The following is a 17,617-nucleotide window of genomic DNA, read 5'->3' on the forward strand; positions in this document are numbered from 1 at the left end:
GCTTCATAATGCTTGCAGAATGAATGCCACAATACACATGTGCCTCTTACCAAATCAAAACTTTAATTTTAACTTGGTATGTGGTGTGTATGGACTGTGTTTTGAAACTAGGTTTTTTGTTTGCTCTAGATAGACAAATAATTGGCTGTGAGAATGAGCAGACTAAAAAATAAACCTAGCAAACACTGACATGCACAATTTCTCTCCCAACAGGTGCAGAAGGAGTTGGTGAAGAATCTCAGGGCAGTGTGATCAGCACAGCGACAACTGAAAGCGTGAAAAAGAAGAATCGTATGGAGGTGTGTGACGCAGAAATGTAAGTAAAATGTGTGTTCGCAGCTATCTTCGTATACACATGCACAGGCATTTGTAGTGTTTATTAAGAGACTTAAAATTGGGTACATTAAACATTGTGAGACTGGCACTTACATACACTTAATTCCTTGCTCTTTTGCAACTGCTTGCAGCCTATATGTTATACCCTATAATACTGGATGCCTCCTTAAGCACGAGGCTGTGTGTCTTTTGAGGTTTCTATTTTATTGAGGTTCTAGTATTGGTACCACAGCTTCTTACACATCCTCTGTCTCAAATCATAATATGTATGTGCACACCTAATACCATTAGGCATAAACACACACACTCGATATGCTTCCCTAAACCTGTGAATCAATTCTTCTCATTTCGGCTTATGACAAGTACTATAATTGCAGCAGGTCCATTTATCCTGTTACCATAGAAAGTCAAGGCAAGATGTTCAATCCTTTGGTCTGAATTGGATACGAGGGATGCAAGCCTCAAAGATTCTGGATAGTATCTTTAAATAATTAAAAAAAAAATGCTTATGCAGACAAAATTTTATTCAGAATGTTATTTTACTCTTCCGTTTACGAAATGTTTGATGTATTACATTTTTTACCATACTTGGAAAATATTGAACTTCAACTTGAGTATTGTCATCAGCCTTAGGCTCCGAACTACTAACCAATATACCAACGTAAAATTGATTACTCTGAAATACAGTATTTTATGCCTCACATTTACTGTCTATATCTCTCCAGTCTGTTACATCGTCTACTGTCACTGACTTGGTAGGTTTATTATACATAACAATCTCGTATGCGTTTTTACCAGTCTATTTGTGCCAAGGGACCCCAGAAGCGTCAAATCCTTGACAACTAAATTGTCCCAATTTATTGCTGACACACAATCTTACTTTTTCCATAGAACCAGATTCTTCAAAAAATTTCTTCCATGTCTGACCGTCATTTGTTGTTCTGTCCATCCGAAAATTAGAACTTTACACATATGTCTGGACTTTAACAATTGCATTCTGGTACTTATTTTTAAAAAATTTTAGTTCATCCTTAACATTGTAATGCCTAAATGCAGGAAATTTCACAGCGTATGAATCAAATTGGCCTGGTAGCTTCTCGGTTTTACCGCTGTAGCTGAACTTGACATTAAATGTTTCGACAAACTGCATTTTCCACCGACAAATTTTCCCAAACAAATGGATGTTGTAATCCTATGCCTATAATGTGTCTATCATATCAGTCTGCGAACTGTCGGACATCATTTCACCCGACGAAATATCCCATATTCCAATGGGGAACACACAGGTGATAATGTATCCATCTCTTCCGTAACATATATACAATGTCCAGTGTGACAGTTAGCGTGTACTACTAAAAGCCTAGACAACAAATCTTCATCTCTGATTGCCATCTCATTTGAAACAAAATTTACCAAGCACCTAGGCGTTGTTGATAGGCTGGGTTGGTTTTTTGACATTTACAGTAACAGGCCAAACTTCAACAATTTTCTATAATATACCAACAGATTGGTTCCATTTAGACTACTCAAATTCCTCAAATATGACCAAATAGCAATCAAGATTACAGCTGCTCCCCCCCCCCCCCCCCCCCCCCCTCTCTTTTTCACTTATATTTCTTGTCTTTTTCTGTCTCTTAAAAGTACCAGGCAACAAAATCGCCCTTCCTTTCCAGTACTGTTAATGAACAAGATCCAGAATAAAAATCGGTCACACAACACGTTTCAAAATGGTGTGATTGTAAAGCGCAATGTACTATATTACTGTATTAAAAATGCACTGAGGTGCCAGAAGTCGTGGGATACCTCCTTATATCGTGCCAGATCCCCTTTTCTCCAGTGTAGTTGAACAAATCGAAAAGCCATTGGAATTCTCCTGCAGAAATATTGAGCCATGCTGTTCCTAAAGCCGCCCATAGCTGTGAAAGTGTTTCCGATGAGAATTTTGTGCATGGACTGACCTCTTGATTATATCCCATGTTGGCTTATCTGTGTGGCCAAATCATTTGTTCTAATTGTGCAGAATGTTCTTCAAACCATTTCCGAACATTTGTGCCAAGGTGGAAGGTGCATTGTCATCCGTGAAAATTCTGTCATTGTTTGAGGGCATGAAGTCCATGAATGGCTGCAAATGGTCTCCAAGTAGCTGAACATAGTCATTTACAGTCAATGATTCATGTAAACACAATCCACAACATTATGGAGCCACCACCAGCTTGCACAGTGTGTTGCTGACAACTTGGGTCCACAAGTTAGTGGGGTCCACAACACACTCAAACCCTACGATCACCTCGTACCAACTGAAATCTGGACTCATCTGACCAGGCGACGGTTCTCCAACTGATACGGTTACGAGCCCAGGAGAGGTGCCACAGGTGATATGGTGTTAGCAAAAGCACTTGTGTCAGTCATCTGCTGCCATAGCCCATTAACTCCAGATTTTGCTACACTGTCCTAACATATCATTCGTTGTATGTCCCACATTGATTTCTGTTGTTATTTCATGCAGTGTTGCTTGTCTGTTAGCACTGACAGCTCTACACAAACACTGCTGCTCTCGGTTGTTATGTGAAGGCCATCAGTCACAGTTTTCTCCATGGTGAGAGGTAATGCCTGAAATGTGGTATTCGTGGCGCACTCTCGACACTGCGGATCACGCAGTATTGAGTTCCCTAATGATTTTCAAAAGGAAATGTTCTTTGCATCTAGCTCCAATTACCATTCCACAGTCAGTCTGTTAATTCCCACGGTGCATAACCACACCGGAAACCTCTCCACACGAATCACCTGAATACAGATGCACTGTCCTTTTATACCTTGTGTGTGCAATAACAGGGTGTATACGACCCGGGACAACCGGGAGATCTGGGAAAAAGCCGGGAATTTTTTCATCCAGAAGAAAACCAGGATAAACCTGGGAATTTCTTAGAATTTCGGGAATTTTTCATTGTTTTAGTTTTCTGTTAAATTTTTGTAGTTTTGACTGGTAAGAACTGATACTATAACAAAGGATGCTACTGTATCCTGTACTGCAGAATAATACTTCAACAATAAAACATAAACGAGAGAAAAAAAACCAAAATAACTTAAATTGCAAAGGAAATGCGCCACATACAAAAACGGCACACAGTGCTCATGCAAATGTCTGCCAACAGCAAAATGTGTCAAAGGCTTTAGAAAGACTATGCAATGCTTCATAACAACAAATTGCCTCCGATGAGCATGAAGTCACAACGGTTTACATTAGATTCGTTTTAGCAGTTACGAGCGGGCTCATGCACATGCACAGTTGAGTCACGTTTGAGTAGTAGATTCTCCTGCTTCTGGCTACAGGAATCTGTGCAAGCAGTCGCAGCAAGCAGCTAGATGCTACCGGGTAAAGGGGGCGCCAAATTCATATTCTTGTGGGGGAAAAAAACTGGTTTCGCAAAGCGCCTAGCATCCAGCGCACGTTGGTCCATCGATTATTCATATGATTTTGAAACGCATCCCTGTTAGTTTTTGAACATTCTTGAACACATCTTAAGTTGATTTCTGAATGAATCATAAGTGTATTTTTGAATGCGTGCATAGTGTACGTGATGTGTCTGTCAGGAGAATCTTCGTCGCATCTAGAAATAAACTTTCCGCAGACAAAAGGGGACGGGGCTATACGAGCTGAGCGGAGTAAAGCCGAACGGATGAATGCCAATCACTGTCTGATTATGTGGTTGATTGGGTTTGCGAATGATGAGCTTTGTTATAATTACTAGCGAAATTCATAGATTCAGACTACCAGAGTGGAAATATATGACTAACAGGAATAACAGGTGAGAAAGATTACGTATTATCTTCTCGGTGTGTCCAAGAAAATGAAACTTTGACAGAAAATTTTTGGCCAGCTCGCTACAGGACCAGTTGTACAGTCCCCAGCTAGCAGCCGCTTAAGTTCTATTCTGGAAGCAACACAGAAAACGTGTTGTACGAACATGTAACAACACCTAACCGGAGAATAATTGCGAGATAACTAAACCTGTGATTCTGACAGGGTTAGTGAAGTTAATTGGCGAACAAATTTTGACAATGACAGGAATAGCTACAGAATTGGTGATGACAAGATTGTTTGTTCGAACAAGGAAGGAGAAGAAACGGTGACGTCACACAAATTATGGAATAATAAGATGATTCCAATTTTTTAAAAAAATTTCATAATACTACTATTCAATCTCATGCTTTAGAAACTGGTGCATATGAATGAAATGTGAAACTATTTTCTAACATAAAGCTTTTTGCTTGTAGTAGGCCTAATAGTCATTTGATATTGGTACTTCGTGAATTATATTCTGTCGTGTTATAAAAATGACCATTTGTGCCAAAACAGTCTCGTTTATTTGGCTTGTGTTACAAAATTGCTACAATATTAGAAAGTCCTATTTTGTTTAATTCAGCACACAGTGACAAAATAGACGTAACCGGATACAGAAACTACACCAGTCTTGGGTATTACTTGTATTAACAGATTTTTCAGTATTATATAACGACATTTTGATTTTTCATGTAGGATAACGTTTGAAGAACTTTGAGGTAATAGACTCTTTCTCAGAAAGGAAAGCACCCCATGTGAAGCTGTAGCAAGATTAGAGAGAAAAAAATGCTAGGAGCTAAGGATTTAAGAAATGTGTACTTTCTTGCTCGTCTCTTGTCTTTATTGGTTTTATGTATCCTATATTTAATTTTATGTCACACAAAACAGCAACGTATTAGCTAATAGGCAAAAAAGAGTGCAAATTTTCTGAAGCGTTCTTGTTCTCCCGATTACAAATAATCCCATCCCCAAATAAACCGGCCGATTGGGAGCTGGAGAGGCACCACAGGACATTAAAATTTCCACTGTCCTGAATATAGTTTGATGGCATCTTTTACAAAATACACATGTTTTAATTCCACAGAGCGAAATACAGTGACGTGTGATAGAAGAATGCTGTCTGAAGAGGCTTGGCACTGCAATTTGACACACTTTGCACTTTTAACAAATAACATGTCTTACATTTCCTCGAACACATATGTTTTAGGTTTCAGCCTTTTCAGAAAGATGTTCGCTACAAGACGAACATATTTTTGAAAATTCGATTTTTTCAGTATTTACCAGGTCAGCAAATATCGTAGATTCGGGGCTGATGCGCAGAGCAGTGTGAGTTATAGTGGGTAGTCTCCACGTAACCCGTGTTTACATTTAGTGATTTTGCTGTTTACCCTTCGTTCACTCTCACGTCAAATGAAAACAAAACGGATAACTGTGGCTGGGAGCTATTAAGTGAATTAAAATATGTTCACATAATTACGGAAGGCTAACATATGTTTTTAGTTTCAGATTTTATTTTATTTTCACCTTTCAGACAGTCAAGCGTTAATCGCCTTGCAGAACAATTTAGTTATTTTTGTCTGTTTGATAAAGAAATTTGACTTTTAGTAAACCGCAGAGGCAGTCAATGTATTTGAAACGAAATGTGTAATTCCACAGTACTGGCTAGTTTCAACTGTTCGCTGCATTTCAAGGGTACGTATGGCATTATGCCATAATAAAGAACCAAACATGATATAATACAGTACTGATGATCCAAGAAAATTTACATCCCGAAGATAGTAACTGTTCCGAAAGAACAAATACCAATGATGACCATGCAGCTTCTCTAGAAAGAAATGGTAATTAATCGAAACCCTCAGCTGCCAACAGATGTTGTTGATGTACCTCAATGGGGACAGATGAACCTGTGTGCCCTGACCGGGACTCGAACCCGGGATCTCCTGCTTACATGGCAGATGCTCTATCCATCTGAGCCACCGAGGGCACAGAGGATAACGCGACTGCAGAGACATATTCCTTGTACGCTTCCCGTGAGACCCACATTCCCAACTGTCCATAACCTACATTTGTAATGTTCCTAAAGGATATTTGCCCATTCACTCATTACTCGCGCGATCTAAGGTGACGATTCCCGTAAGAGTTTGAGCAAAGTGTGTGCATTGGCACAGGAGGAGGTCAGTGGCCAGGTAGCCTTTCACTATACAGTCAGCTATACAGAGCGTTTGACTCTCATTTAAAAATCGACTCTTTGATCATGAGCCATTTAGACGAATTTCGAACCCTGAAGATCAGACCTGTACGTCTTATTAAAAATTTTACTGGTATATTTGTGTGATATGTCTTAAAGTGTAACACTTGCAAAAAAGATCAACATTATATGCGAAAGCTTAGCTTCTCTTGCAGCTGATTAACCTTAGAGACCAATATTATATGTGAAAGCTGTGCTTTTCTTGTAGCAATACTATGTATATTAATTTAAGCTATTGACTTTCCCTGTTTGTGTGTTCATGCTACTTACCAGTGATGTTGCTGTTGACTGACTACGTCACATGTCCTATGCTCTGAATATCCGCTGTCATCGGCTGGTGAGATCACTATGACTATGACTGGGTTATAAAAGCGCATCTCAATTTCAATGATTCGGATAGTAGAATACGGAGTTTGATGGAATTCCAATGTATACTTTCGTCATACGAAAATACGCAACGTACATGTTGCTGCACATCAAAGACATTTGCAATACGTATCTTTTTCCCTGAGTTTCGTTTTCTAAAGTGCCGGAAAATTCTGTGTCCGTGTATAAAACCATAACCATTCAAAGGGTTGATGAGTTTTGCAGTTCCGAGGGAAAATATACTGTCACTTAACACAGAGAAAGTGTTTTTTCACGCGGGAGAAAGTGCATTTTTAACCGGGAAATCCGTACAAAATCCAGGAATTTATTTTCCTTGTCCGCGTATACACCCTGGATAATACCACCTTCTGTATATGTGTATATGGCTATCCCGTGACTTTTGTCACCTCAGTGTGTGCCACTAATACAAAAGTTGTAATTGTAAGGACGGAAGTAACTCGACACAATAAAAACATCTTGTTGTGGTCTGCTGTAGGAAGAGAGGTTTTGATGTAGCTCTCCATGACTGTCCTGTGCAACCCTCTTCATCTCTGCATGACTACTGCAGCCTGCATCCATTTGACACAGCTTAGTTTAGACAAGACTGTGTCTCCCTCCACAATTACATGTGTGTGAAAATACTGTGAGCACTCTGTTACATGTTCCACCATCTATCTTTGCAGCAAGGTGTTCACAGTGGATCAGATAGCAGAGTACCAGTGGCCAGAAAAGTCTGGCGATCACTTGATGATTCAAGAGCAAATCTCCGAGTACCTCGGTATAAAGTCTTTCAAGCGAAAATATCCTGACCTTCAGCGACGTCCCATAGATGCCGAAGAGAAGACCTACCTTCGTGACAAAGGGCTTGTCTCCGAAAACATGTGTGACATGGGTAAGTGGATATGTTTATCTATTAATGGAGAAGGAATCATTTGCCATCATGTTTTTATATAAATTTTTGTGAAGTAGATCAACAGATAAAAACTTGTCAGTAGTTCAACTTTGAAACGAGCTATGTTTGACTGCTAACATATCACCCCAAATACTTATTGGAATAATGTTAAGAGAAGGACAAATTGCTACTCACCATGTAATGAAGATGTCGAGTTGCAGACAGACGAGAAGACTGCTAAACAACTAAGCATTTGGCCAAAAGGCCTTCTTCAGAATTAGACAGCATACACCCACACAATCACATAAACGCAACTCTCACACACGTGTGTGACCACTGTCTCTGGCTGCTGAGGCCAGACATTATTGCATCCTGGATTTTCTATTGTTGGTAAAATATTTTGTTTTAGTAAATTAGTCACTGCCACATTGCGGGAATCGTACATTTTATTTGCTTCCTACAATAAACACAAACCTCCTTTTTTAATATTGTCAACACTTGTCCTCACATAAAGAACTTTTTCAGATTCCTCTTCTATTTTAATTTAACTACATTTTTTAACAAGCCTAGATATTTGTTATTATATATTCTTATAAATACAATTTCAAGGCGAAATTTCTGAACCATTCAAAATCAAAACAGGAGTTCAACAAGGAGATGGACTGCCCCCAATTCTCTTTAACTTGATTGTGAATAAAATAGTAAAAACATGGGAAAGCACATTAAAAATTAGAGGCACAAAGGGTATAAGCATGAGCCAAGGAAAGAACAAATTTGAAGTGAAATGTTTAGCCTTTGCAGACGATATGGCATTGATAACTGAAAACCGAACAGACGCAACAGTTATGCTTGATCTGTTACACGAGATTGCTGAAAAACTGGGCTAAAAATATCCTATGAAAAAACTGAGTATATAGAACACAAACATAATACAGAAAAGTTTATGAAAACAAAGCATGGAAAAATTAAGAGTTGATAGATTCAAATACCTGGGGGAGTGGATCCAAGCCAATGGACTGGATAACACAACAAATAAAGAAAGAATAAAAAAGTTAGAATTAGCTTATAAATTAACACAAAACTACTACAGTAAGAAATACATATCAATACAAGCGAAGATTAAACATTATAATTCAGTTATTAGGACACAAGCAACGTATGGATCAGAGTGCCTAACATTGAATAAGAAAGGCAAATTAAGAGAATGAGAAAAAAGGGAGAGAAAAATACTAGGAAAAATTCTAGGTCCTGAGAAAAACAAGGAAAATAGGTGGATTAAAAGGGGAAATGAAGACTTATACAAAAATACAGAAAAGATCACAGATACAATGAGGAAGAGATGGCTAAAATTGTATGGACATTTAAACACAATGGAAGAAACATGGATTACAAAGAAAATTTTTAATTACATTACTAATCTGAAAAAAACTGTAGGATGGATAGAAGCAGTAAGGAAAGACGCCAATATAATAGGTGTTACAGAAGAAATAATACGTGACAGTAATTACTTCAGGCTACTGATAGAAAACGCAAACTATGAAGAAGATGAGCCAAAACCTCGATCCAAGAGAGTGCGGACAGATGAGCAGAGACGAGTAGTTGGCAAGATAATGAAGAAATACTGGGAAGAACGGAAGAAAAAGAAACCCCATAAGTCTTAAGTTGTATGTGGTCCATAGCTGATCAAGTTCATAAATAAAAATAAATGAATACAGTTAAAGAGAGAAAGTAAAAACTAAATTTTTTATGTTCAGATACAGTTGTTAACGCAGTGAAATAGCAAATGTATAATACTGCACTGATACCGTACATGTAACAGAAGTTATTGTTTCATTTACATTTAATTGTCTTTATTGTTGACCTGCTATGGGGCTCCAAATTCTTTTGTGAGTAACACCAGGCATATTCTTTGTGGGCCTGGGGTCAGAATAACCCCACAATAACTCGTACTTTTCATACAAGATGAGTAAATGGAATCCTGTCACAGGAAATACTACATGTTGACAACTTGGTGGCAATTAGAACCCTATCCTGCTTCAATTCTCACATAAACTTCAGTTTATGTCATAATTATCTTTTGGTGTGCTTTACAGTAAAACTTCACCCCATTCCCACAGTGCATGCGCATGCACGCACGTGTGTGTGTGTGTGTGTGTGTGTGTGTGTGTGTGTGTGTGTGTGTCCTTTCTTTTTCCCCACATGCACACACGTGCAAGATAATGCCTTGTTCATTGGGTGTGTAGTGACTGACTGAGGTTTGTGGAGTCAGAACTGATGATCTGCACACAAAGAAATGGCCATAGTGATTCTTCAGTTGCAGAAGGTAGATTTTAGCAGCTTAAATTGGGGGGGGGGATGGAATTATGACTCCTCCCCATCTCTGGTCCCACCTTGGACTGAGAGACAGACAGAAAGAAATAGAACTAAAACTATTTATTATGGATCTGGCATGTTGTAGAACTGTTGGAGATCCCTTTATAGTAACAAAACTATTATTCTTTTGAAACATATGAGGACAGTTTCCTGTGAGGTTAAAGCTGTCTGTTGGACTGGGATTCGAATCCTTGTTGCTTTTTTCAGGCGTATGTTATATTGACTGATCTATCCACTCACAACTCACAATCTGTCCTCCTTTATTTCCGCCAGTCCCTGATCTTCTAACTTCCAAACATCACAGAAGTTTTCCTGCATACCTTATGGGACTAGTAGTCCTGGAAGAAAGCATATTGCAGAGAAATAGCTGAGCTGTAGCCTAGAGGATAGTTTCCAGACTGAATTTTCTGTCTGCAACAGATTGGGCACTGGTTTGAAACTTCCTGGTTGATCAAGGCAGTTCTGATCTGCCAGAAAGTTTTGTCCATTCTGCTACAGACATAAAAATTCATTCTGGATTTTGAGGGGAAGTTTGGAAACGATCAGATTAGAAAAGATGAGAATGCATCTCTGATAGTCAAAACATCAGCTGAACAAAATAAGCACATGCGGAATAGCAGAGCAACTGTATTGTTGGATTAAAGAGTTTGCAGCAAACATGTCATTCTCAACGAAGAGAAATCTTTGGGAGTATGGGTCGTTTGATCTTACCTGGAGGGAATGTCGTAGGATCGTAACGTTTCAGAATAATTATAAATGACTTAATGGATAACATTGGAAGCTCTAAGAAGCTTTTCACGGATGATGCTGTTTTGTACAGAGAAGTCGCAATGTTAGAAAATTGTAGTGAAGTACGACATGCAGAGGATCGATACTCGATGCAGGGATTGGCAGTTTATCCTCAACATAAACAAATACAGTGGATTACACATAAGTAGGCAGAAAGACCCATTATTGTATTATTACATTATTGCCAAACGTTCGCCGGTAGCAGTCACATCCATAAAACATCTAGGAATATACATATTGTGCGATTTAGATTATGTGTATAATGCAATTTAGAGTGGGACGGCCACATAAACGTAATCATAGCTAAGGGAGATGCCAGACTGAGATTCAGCAGAAGAATCCTCGGGAAATATCCACCTAAAAAGACACGGACTATCCAAAAAAGAGAACATGGTTTGTAGCATGTTCATTTAGTAAGTAAACTTGAAAGCGTCTCGGAGTTGCACAGCCAACTCCAGTGTCTGATGCTAAAAGAGAAGCATTCTACGTAAAGGTGTGGTTTACTATTGAAATATACACACGTAAAAAAAAAAGTTTTGCATCACCTCAGTTCAGAGAGTTCTGGATCCTGTACAGAAAATTGGAATAGAGATCAACATAAACATCATTTCCACCCCTTTTTTTTTAACCTTGCATTGCATGTTGTACCACCACACAGGGAGACCTTCAGAGGTGGTGGTCCAGATTGCTGTACACACCAGTATCTCTAGTACCCAGTAGCATGTCCCCTTGCATTAATGCATGCCTGTATTCATTGTGGCATACTATCCACAAGTTCATCAAGGCACTGTTGGTCCAGATTGTCCCACTTCCCAACAAAGATTCGTCGTAGATCCCTCAGAGTGGTTGGTGGGGCACGTCAGCCATAAACAGCCCTTTTCAATCTGTCCAAGGCATTGTCGATAGGGTTTGTGTCTGGAGTACATGCTGGGCACTCCAGTCAAGCGATGTCATTATCCTGAAGGAAATCATTCACAAGATGTGCACGATGGGGACTCAAATTGTCGCCCACAAAGATGAATGCCTCACCAGTGTGCTGCTGATATGGTTGCACTATCGGTCGGAGGATGGCTTTCACGTATTGTACAGCTGCTACGGCACCTTCCATGACCACCAGCGGTGTACATCGGCCCCACATAATGCCACCCCAAAACAGCAGGGGACCCCCACCTTGCTGCACTCGCTGGACAGTGTGTCTGAGGCGTTCAGATTGACCGTGTTGCCTCCTAACATGTCTCCGCTGATTGTCTGGTCCACGCATATGCAACACTCGTTGGTGAAGAGAACGTGAGATCAGTCCTGAGCGTTCCATTTCGCATGTTGTTATGCCCATCTACTGCACTGCACGGTATCGTGGTTGGAAAGATTGACCTCACCATGGACGTTGGGAGTGAAGTTGTGCATCACACAGTTTGAGTCATAACATGACGTCCTCTGGTTGCACAAAAAGCATTAATCAACATGGTGGCATTGCTGTCAGGATTCCTCCGAGCCATAATCCGTAGGTAGCGGTCATCCACTGCAGTAGTAGCCCTTGGGCGGCCTGAGCGAGGCATGTCATCGACAGTTCCTGTCTCTCTATCTCCTCCATGTGCGAACAACATTGCTTTGCTTCACACTAAGACGCCTGGACACTTCCTTTGTTGAGAGCCCTCCCTGGCACAGAGTAACAATGAGGATGCAATCGAACTACAGTATTGACTGTCTAGGCATGGTTGAAGTACAGACAACACGAGCCGTGTACCTCCTTCCTGGTGGAGTGACTGGAAGTGATTGGCTGTCGGACCCACTCCGTCTAACAGACGTTGCTCATGCATTGTTGTTTACATCGTTGGTTTGTTCTAGTGACATCTCTGGACAGTCAGTGGGACTGTGTCTGTGTTACAATATCCACAGTCAACGTCTATTGTCAGGAGTTCTGGGAATTGGGGAGATGCAAAACTTTTTTTGATGTGTGTATTTCTAGGAGAGTCGGCCGATATATTGCTTCGTCATATATATACCTTGAGAAAAGACCAGGAATGCAAAATTAGAGAGATTTGAGCTCATAAGGAAGCTTATCAACAACTGTTCTTGCTGCAAACAATTCGTGCTGAAAAAAAGGGGAAAGTGCCAGTGGTACACAAAGTACCTTCTACTACACACTGTAAATGGCGTATGGATGAAGATTCAAACATGGAAACTCCAGGTTGGAATACCCACGGTATTAGGAAAAGGATAGATTGCTGCTCTCTGTAAAAATGACCCAGTATAAAGACTGTTACACATTATAGCTTTTTGCCAAAGCCTTTTTCAGTGAAGAAAACACACACTCATTCTCACAAGAAAGCATACCTCATACACATGACCACTCCCACAGGCAGCTGTGCCCAATTCTGGTTGGAGCTGCTGGCAGTAGCAGTCATGTGAGCTTGCTTGTGTGTGTTTGTTTTCTTTGCTGAAGAAGGCCTTGGCCAACAGCTATAACATGTAATGGTCTTTTTGTTGTGTCTGTCTAGAACTCAACAGGTCATATGGATGTAAATGCTAACCAAACACAGGCACCTTAAAATTGTGCTCAACTGGAAGACATATTAGTCACCCTCACTCCCCATAAAAGTCCTTTTATGGCTCAATATATCATATCTCAACATCTGACACTTCAGACTGATGATTAATCACAAGCTGTGGTGAAATAATGAGGCGTTCATTCCATCCATTCCATTCTGAGAGGTTCGAATTACATCAGGGTATTGAAGGATGCCTTCATCCCTGCTTTTTTAAGGGAATGTTCCTCGCAGGAAGGGTGAAGTTATTGTACACAGGAATTGTGTTAAACTTTATATTCCCCTTTCCGTTGGCCGCTGTGGCCGAGTGGTTCTAGGCACTTCAGTCCGGAACCACGCGACTGCTATGTTCGCAGGTTCGAATCCTGCCTCAGGCATGGATGTGTGTGATGTCCTTAGGTTACTTAGGTTTACGTAGTTCTAAGTCTAGGGGACTGATGACGTCAGATGTAAAGTCCCATAGTGCTTAGAGCCATTTGAACCATTTCCCTTTCTGTGAGATGTTTTGGAACTTACATACAGGTTGGAAGGATGTAGTGTTAGTAATATGTAGTAGAGGCTGTCTCTGGTGTTATTAGTCAGTTTTGAATCGTTGCTCACCTTAGTAACATACACTGCTAGAAATGGAAAGTATCACACCACGAAACATCTATCCAGTATTCAAATTTGTGAAGATGATCATCAAATATTGGTTATGCAGTGAGTAAACTTTCATTCTGTTCAGGAATGATGTCCAACATCGGTGTCAGTATGAAATATGATCCAGTAGCCATGAATACATTCTTGCAATCATTGTGAGTTGCAAGAAAACTGTTTCTAAATGTCATATTGAGGTGTTTCTTGCCGTGTACGGAACACGTGGTGTGTCAGTTCACAAAAATGCTTGCTGCTGCTCTCTAGGAGAAAAATCAGGTGACCAGGCAGACCACTACATTCCCCTAGCTGTTTGTGGTGTTAACTGCAGTGTGGAGTCTTCCTGTATCCTACTCAAGTACGTCATTGGTGCTCTGGTCACGAAGGGTATGGCAATAGATTTTGCCAGTCTTCCCACATGGTGAGCATTCTGCCTCCCTCTCCCCATCCTCTAACAACTGCCAAATCAGTCCTGTCATCAAATACTCAGCTCTGCACATTGTGATGCTCTGTGAACTCAAACATGAAGCCTCGGTGGGAAGATGATGTTATTTTTGTGAAACACTTTTGAGAAAGTAAATTTTGTGTAAGGACTGCAAAGACAAGATAAGAAAAATCAGAGCTCTTTCAGAGGCGTGCAGACAGTCATTTTTATGTCACTCCATTTGTGAGTAGAGCATGGAAGAGAATGACCAGTGGTGGTACAATGTGCTCTCCGCCATGTACTGTATGGTGGCTTACGGATTGTTTGGAGAGGTTTCAGGTCTCGAGAATTGCTGCTTCCTGTGACCTTTCGCCGGATTTCTTACGAATGTATCGGTGTCAATCTGACCGCTGTAAACGGAAGTGAGACTCATTACCGAGCACTCCTACTGCCACTCAGTATCACATTTGACTCTGACTCTACTGCATGCTAGTCTTTGTTGTCTGTGGAACAGTGCCAGCAGTACACGATGCATGCAACTTGATATCTTGACCCAGCTTCCCATAATCTGATCCCGATGTTTTACGGTGACACTCTGCCTGTAGCTCTGCCCTGATTTCAGCTTCTTTGATATGTGTACTTGTCAAAAACAGCCAGACAATCCTATGACCCTTTCGTGGTGCAGTTGTTTGTGCCACACTATTGTCCTATGTTTGTCTCATCAGCAGTTTCCTGCAGTAATTGACTGCAGACAACTATCTTCGTGACCTTTTGTTAATGTGTCCCCCGTCCCAGTGATTTGAGTTTTCTCAAAGTCTGGCAGATGCCCATAAGATGCATTATGCGCAGCTCTGGGCATGCCGTGTTCTGATTTTCATCTGAGACATTCCATTAACTCAATAGCATAATGTACTTGCACCATTATTCATCTGTTGCAATGACTTTTTTCTTTACTGAAAATACTAAAAATAAGCTCGTGTAAGGATGAAATGTTAATCAGCATACCACATAGACATGGAAGTACTGGGGTATGCTTGACAGCATTCAGCCAGGGTGTCGGCAGTGTTATTGTCTTCAATCAAAAGGTCGCTTTGATGCAGCTCTCCGTGCTGCTCTATCCTGTGCGAGCCTTTTCATAATTGTTGCAACTTATATCCGTTTGAACCTGCTTACTGTAGTCATTGCCTGGTCTACCTCTAAAACTTCTACCAGCCCCCCTTTACCTCCATTCCCAAATTGAAGAGTCTTTCAATCCTCAGCATGTTTCTTACTGGCTGATCCCTTCTTTTACTAGAGTAGTGCAATAGATTTCTTTTTTACCCAATTTCATTTGGTATCACCTCATTAGTCTTCTGCTCTTCCCGTCTAATCTTTAAAATTCTCCTGCAGCAGTTTAGTCTGCGCTGTTATTGTCCACACTTCACTTCCATACGAGATTACACTCCAGACAAGGGCATTCAGAATAGACTGTGCCTAATATTGGAATTTATGTTCGGTGTTAACAAAGATGTGGACCATGAAAACTAGTGACAAGATCCAGACTGATTCCTCCAAGATGTAGTTAGTGTTGAAGGAAGACGCACGTATCATTGGCAGAGAGAACAACCAATGCTTCTATTATAGAAGAACTTAGCATCAAAAGTAGTTTATCCTCTTGTGCCAAAGCTACTTCCAGTTCCTTTGGCACATTTTGGGAAAAGGGGTGGATACTTTAGAAAAGACCATCTTGCAATGCAGAATTGTAGGCAAAAGACCACGAGGAAAGGCAGCGAGCATGTGGTCGGGTTAAGTGAAGAAGATTACGGGTCATTATATTAAGAAGAGCTAAAGATAAGTGTGGGTGGAAACGTCTAGTTGAAGATTCAGTTACTTGATAAATGAATGTAGATGAGATGATGATGATGATGATGATGATGATGATAACGATGACAAGTATCCTCCTCTTCCTTTCCACTGAGTTTCTCCCCAGCATCTCTCTTGCGGACAGACAGTAGCTTTTTTCAGAGTATCACCTATATTTCTAATTTGCTTGATTAAATTTAGCCAGCATAAACATGTATAGTCTTGAGCAATATAGTGATCGATTATTGTTAATATACTATAGAGATTAATTTCCTATGTTTTGCTTGTGTTGTGTTGATGTATACTGTGACACATTCCACATCTCTGAAAGTTCTCCCATGATGAGGTCTATGTAACACAATGAATGTGTGTACACTACGGTTACCCCAAGTTTTATTACCAAGACAGTTGCCAAATGCCTATAATTGATAGTTTGCATTTGGGTTTTGTAATATTTCAGATTGTGAAATCTGCTCTCTTTGGCTTCCCACAGGTCTAACTGCAGTACTCTCGTCAGAAGTGTTGGATATCATGTACACAGATTTCCAGGACAAGTACGAAGAGTATCGCCGATATCTCCGCGATCGCCAGGCAAAGGAACTTAGCTCTAGGCAGAAAGGTAAGCAGACTTTTCTGTGTATTGTAATGGTAACTTCTTATATTTAATATGTAGTTCTATGTGCAACCAGATTACAAAGGAATTTTCTTACAAAACAATCATGCGACCTGTCCTATAATATTGCTCAATTGGCAAAGTACTGATACCAAAATGACCAAAGTGGAATATTCAATGTATACAAAGAACAACACAATAATTTTCACAGGTTTGTTTGACCCGTGGGAGATGCTGAAAATACTGAACTCACAGGCACTTAAAGATAGACGCAAACTATCCCATGAAAGCCTACTTACAAAACTTCAAAAATCAGTGTTAAATGAAGACTATAGTAATATACTACAACCTCTATATACCACCTCTGTAGGGTTCCCAGAGACTAGTCCAAACTAATTACAACCTTCAGAGAGGCAAGTAAGCTATATTTCTTCGTGCACCTCATATCCAAACGGAATGGGAAGAATTCCTGATAAGTGCTACAGTGAGAAGTACCCTCAGCCATGCACTTATGTGCTTTTCATGAGCAGTAGATCTAGGTATAAATTTAGAATTTAGATGAAACCCTTGTCCATTAGTTTGTTAAAGCTTATATAGACCATAAGATAAAACAGGTCCAACCTGGAAGTTGAATTTCAGTGTTGGATTTTATTACTTGTACTCTGATCTTATCCTTCGAATTGAGTATGTCTCTTTTGGCAATGCTATTTCTAT

The 17,617-nt window shown here is 40.1% G+C and overlaps 1 protein-coding gene and 1 non-coding gene across 8 annotated transcripts in view; one reads left to right on the forward strand and one right to left on the reverse strand.

Moving 5' to 3' along the window:
- LOC124551368 (titin-like) overlaps positions 1-17,617 on the forward strand; it is a 260,732-nt gene that overhangs the window by 50,476 nt on the left and 192,639 nt on the right. For all 7 annotated transcript variants that reach the window (XR_006967830.1, XR_006967828.1, XR_006967829.1 and 4 more), the window contains exons 7-9: positions 214-316; positions 7,475-7,683; positions 16,784-16,909. Coding sequence is in view for 3 of the 7 variants with exons in the window: in XM_047126404.1 (XP_046982360.1) it covers positions 214-316; positions 7,475-7,683; positions 16,784-16,909 (438 nt within the window). In the remaining 4 variants the exon portion in view is untranslated. The remainder of the gene's footprint in view (positions 1-213; positions 317-7,474; positions 7,684-16,783; positions 16,910-17,617) is intronic.
- Trnat-ugu lies at positions 6,087-6,161 on the reverse strand. Its single transcript has one exon. It is a non-coding gene; the product is annotated as a tRNA-Thr (tRNA).

This window comes from Schistocerca americana, chromosome 9 (assembly GCF_021461395.2).
Source record: "Schistocerca americana isolate TAMUIC-IGC-003095 chromosome 9, iqSchAmer2.1, whole genome shotgun sequence".
NCBI lineage: Eukaryota > Metazoa > Arthropoda > Insecta > Orthoptera > Acrididae > Schistocerca > Schistocerca americana.